This window comes from Pygoscelis adeliae, unplaced genomic scaffold (assembly GCF_000699105.1).
Source record: "Pygoscelis adeliae isolate BGI_AS28 unplaced genomic scaffold, ASM69910v1 Scaffold126, whole genome shotgun sequence".
In the NCBI taxonomy this organism is placed as follows: domain Eukaryota; kingdom Metazoa; phylum Chordata; class Aves; order Sphenisciformes; family Spheniscidae; genus Pygoscelis; species Pygoscelis adeliae.
The window spans coordinates 1,671,322-1,675,983 of record NW_008824896.1 but is presented as its reverse complement, the minus strand read 5'-3'; the positions used below and the strand labels follow the sequence as shown (position 1 = coordinate 1,675,983).

Here is a 4,662-nt window from a genome sequence, read left to right as displayed (position 1 = left end):
TAAGAGCTCTGTAGTTTCGTTTTAGTATGTTAGTCTGAGCGTTTTTTAGGTAGGCAAACTTTCTTCTTATGTGGCACTTGGTTCTTATCAATGGAGAGGAAGTAAAGTACAGTAGATCTTAAACTTCGCAAATTTTTAAAAGAAGATTTTTAAAAATTATGTTAGGACCTAAGTTTAGAAATCTTTGTTTTTAACATTACGTATCAGTTTCCCATTTGGTATGTAGGGATTCCAGTTATTTTCTCACTATGTCTTACACTGATTTTAAAAAAAAAAAAGTTTATGGAAGTATTAGAGATTTTTGTAATGTAGTATAGAGTTAAACCATGATAATAAACTATTGTTTGCAACTTCTGTATTAAGAAAAATCCTTAGATTAATTATATTCAGTTTGGCATTATTTTCAAATTGTAGAAGACTTGATAGTAGCATTGAAATATAGGTATCTGGTATTTTAAAGGAAAAAAAAGTGAGGAGGTGGACCTAGGATAGATTTTCTTTCTAGTCTATCACCATTTATTTAATAACAAAAGGGAGAGACTAACTGATTTCAAATATGATAAGAATGCTGTACTTGTTCTTTTGGCACAGGGCCTCAGATAGGATCAGAAGTCAACAATGTTCTTTTAAATGACGGAAGTAGAATGTATCCATATCACCAGGCTGTGGGGGAGGAACGGGGAGCTTGAATTTTACCAGAAAGGAAGTGCTCCACTGCAGTAGCAATTCCTTACAGAAGGATGAAGTATCACATGTACCAATAGTTGTTTAAAAGGGTGAAAAGGATTTCTATTAATGCATTTGTTTTCTTTCCCAACACAGGTGTAACTCATGCAATGGGAGGCAGAGGAGGCCTAAACAGAGGAAATACTAGTTAAATGATCTGTAAAGTAATTACAGCTGTGTATACAAAAGTGCCAGTTTGCCCGTGGTTGCTTTAGTGTAATGAAGCCAGAGCTTAAAGCAGCATTTTATACTTAGATTTGTGTGCACACATTTCAATGTCTTTATTAATAAAATTAGACAAAATGTCAACATTCAAATGGCATCTTTTTTTTTAAAAAATCCTCTGCTGTACATCACTTGCTAGGACAGTTGTACCAGTCTTTGGATACAGTCTTTCCTGTGAGAGCGGTAACAGGTCTTGCTATTCTTTTGCCAACATCCAAACTGTAGTACCGATCTGAAATGAAGATATGTCAGAATTAAATTCCAGAAACTACATTTAGTACATGGAAAGAATCTTGAAGTTAAAGCTTTCCTTTTAATTTCATTTAGGCATGAATAACAGATTTTTCATTCCACATACATATATAGAGTTGAGAAGCTATAACAATGAATTTTTGCCCTCAACTTTTTTTTTTTACATGTCCTTCTTTGTGTTTAGCTAAGTTTTACAGTACTGCTAGTAATTAAATCTGTCCCAAGAACAGGGAGTAGGGAAGAATGCTTTTATACTGCTAGAACACAGAAGTAGTCTTAAGAATTTGGAAATCAAACAAACTAGAAGCAAAACAATCCTGCACTGACTTACAAAAGTGGGAACTCTGTGGGCCCCGAGTGTGAATTGGCCTATGTTAAGGATAGGAATGAGATCATACTGGCAGAGACTTATTTTAGCATCCTGTATTTGGATACGGCTAGTTCTTAGAGCTTTTTTTTCTGAATAATCCAGAAAATTATGAGGAATGCTTTTACATGATCCTGGCTAGAGGGAAAGGATCTACCTAATCTAGAATCATAAATAATTTTTTCCTGTAAAGCAAAATGGTTCATGTCCCTCCCTTTTTTTGTCTTGTTAGAAACATAGTTCCATGGAAGCCAGTGAAAGAACTATCTTGTGTAGCAGTGCAAGGATTTCACTCTATCATTAATATGTCAGGTTTTTTGACACTTCATAAGCTTGAACTCTTATGGCAACGCATTCCACAACTGGCTAGTTTGAATCAGTGTACCTTGTTGCTGCTAGTTGCCCTGTAACTATTGATTTTTAATAGAAACATCTCTCGATTACAGGCAACATGTTAATTCTCAATACTTTTTAGTAGTGCTTAAAATTAGTCTTGCAGAATCACAAGCAGTATCCTCAGCACTTCGGAAAGCTCAGAGATACATGGGCTTCTTTCTTCCCCATCCCTTAGTCTTTTGAGATATATAGTAACTTGCATTAGCTTTAACTTACTGTAAGAGAAGGCATAATAATCATAGCCATCTGGCTTATTGTAGTTGGGTAGTGATATAGTTGAATGAATTACTTTCGGAAGCCCTCTCCAGTAGGCAGTCATTTTGATTTCCTTACGCAAAACTCCTGCAAGCAAAAGGAAACTTAAGTTAGGAGGTGTTGCAGTGTGGCTGCTGTAAGCTATCATTTGCTTGTATAATCTACAGTGAGCGAGACCTGTTGGATTAAAAAAAATTTAAAAGTTCTATATTTAAAAAAACGGAACAGAATGTTGTGTTTCAGAAACTACTAAGATAAAAACGGTTGTATAAAAGAAACTTAATAAACATAAGTTACCAGATGGATATGGGTTCATTCTGACGGTCTGAATAATGGTTGGCATTCTTACTGCACGTTGAAAGCGTCTCCTTACTACAAGTCTTGGGACATAAGCTGGGTATCTTATGGTAACCTGGGTTCTTCTTTGACACTTCTTGGCTGGTTCTTGTCTGTACACATACTGCTGCATGTTGCCATCTAAAATAGACATTTGTTTCATTTGGTTAAAAAAACAAAAACCACCAAACAACCAGCTAGATCAGATATGAAAATGTCATTGATATCCATATCACATGCAGGAAATCAATAGCATCATTTTAATGCATTTACAGCTGCTGCAGCCTTCAGCTTTTTATATCCATTCCTACATTTTGAGATAAAAGCCTTGCTCTCTAAATCCACCGTGCGCTTCTGCATGTAGCGATACCTCCTGCAGGCTCATTACAGTTACTGTAGTAAGTACAATTCCAGGGGAACTGCTTTTGCTGCCATCATTCCTATTTATCAAGGAGACGGCAAGACCATCATTTTAGGCTGCGTGAGAGGAAGGCTTGAGTCCAGAAAAAGATTTGCATTTCCTTAACCTCTGCCTTTTAAATTCAGATAATAATTCTTACGTTGGCAGTACATAATTCATGTAAGATAAGGAAATTACATTAATTTAAAATACGGAATAAGAAATAGGGATGGAGATTTCCATACATAGTTGCAAACTAGTAAGATTAAAGCCTTCCCTTCTCTGATTTGCTTGAGACTAAAACAGTTTTACCACCAGATAAAACTTAATATGCTGGATTCTGTCCCTTACAGTCCTGTCCATTTTAAAATGCACTTAAAGATCTGTAAGTACTAATACAATTTTTTAAAGCGTCAGGCTATTTTTTTACCACCTAGCACACTAACATCACTTACGTTTCTGGTTTTGAAAGAAAGATGTCTTTCAGTCAAGAGAAATGGTGTTTTATTCCTGACTAATGCAATTGAAGCACCTGTTGATCATTTGTGAACTTCTGAAATATGAGACATACCTTTTTTGATAAAATAAACAGATTCTGGTCTGTTGTTGTATCTTGCCACGGGTAGGGTTGCTACTATTTTCCCACTTAGCCCTGCGAATCCATTCGCAAGAGGTTTGGGATAGCCTTTATCCATAACACCATTAGTGAAACGCCAGTATAGGGGGCCCTAATGATTTAAGGAAAAAATGAGCTTTAGAGGAAATTCAGTCTTGGTAACGGAGCTTCAACACAGACATGAAAAATAATCATAACACTAGCATTTTGATAACTACATTGCAAAACTGACTGGATCCACTCCTACATCCATTAAAAACAGGAAAAAAGTTACAACTTCATAAAATACCTTCTGCAGACTTTTAACACCACCTTTGAGTAGGAATAGAGCATCTTAGAAATGAACTGTCAAGAGTGGTTACTGAACAAAGTGGTTCACTTTCTAAATCTCTAAATTTTTGTGGGTAGAAAAAGCTACTTGAATTCCAGGACTGAGTGCTTAATTGGGAATTAACTGTATAATGTCATTAATGAGGTGTGTGCATTTCATTATCTTCTTTCAGGAAGGGAAATGTATTAGGAACTAATCTAGGCCGTGTGCGGGCAAGGGAAAGACACGATAAAATACCCATTATTTTAAAGAGTTGGGGGTTTTTTAAGTGTGGCTCATAGGTAAATACTACTCAATTATCAGTTATTCTGTCAATGCTTTGTCTCCTAGCCAATTACAGGGGAAAAAAACACTGAATTGAGTTTTTTCCTGACAAGCACCATCTCAAGGCAGACATGGGGCGGCTGGGAACTTCACCCACAGTTTCAAACACACCACGCTGTTTGAAAACGCCATTTGTTCTATAAAATGAGCAACGCAGCCCCAGAGCAACACAAGGCTCCTCTTCTGCGGGTCTGCGTTTCAAAACCTGCACCTTTTTTTTAAGCTGACCTGCCCCACACAGCCCCTCTGCTGCCTCCCGCGCCCGTCACACTCACGCCCCGGAGCAGGGGGCTCCCCACCTTGATGAAGAAGGTCTTGCCATCGCAGTTGCACCTGGAGAAGACGGCGTCGATGGGGGACGGGATGCCCCAGCCGTCGCTGATCCGCCGGGGGCGGGGCGTTGGGGGGCTCGTGCCGTTAAGAGCCCAGTGGTA

At 37.8% G+C, this 4,662-nt stretch overlaps 2 protein-coding genes across 2 annotated transcripts in view; one reads left to right on the top strand and one right to left on the bottom strand.

Moving 5' to 3' along the window:
* The window catches only part of TPR (translocated promoter region, nuclear basket protein), a 45,568-nt gene extending 44,500 nt beyond the window's left edge, over nt 1–1,068 (top strand). The window contains exon 52 of the mRNA XM_009324661.1: nt 823–1,068. Within this exon, the coding sequence (XP_009322936.1) occupies nt 823–878 (56 nt within the window). The 3' untranslated portion in view covers nt 879–1,068. The remainder of the gene's footprint in view (nt 1–822) is intronic.
* Nucleotides 986–4,662, bottom strand: part of PRG4 (proteoglycan 4) — a 19,375-nt gene continuing 15,698 nt past the window's right edge. The window contains exons 8-12 of the mRNA XM_009324660.1: nt 4,528–4,636; nt 3,529–3,685; nt 2,519–2,698; nt 2,183–2,308; nt 986–1,183 (exon numbers count right to left, since the gene is read on the bottom strand). Coding sequence (XP_009322935.1) covers nt 1,080–1,183; nt 2,183–2,308; nt 2,519–2,698; nt 3,529–3,685; nt 4,528–4,636 — 676 coding nt within the window. The 3' untranslated portion in view covers nt 986–1,079. The remainder of the gene's footprint in view (nt 1,184–2,182; nt 2,309–2,518; nt 2,699–3,528; nt 3,686–4,527; nt 4,637–4,662) is intronic.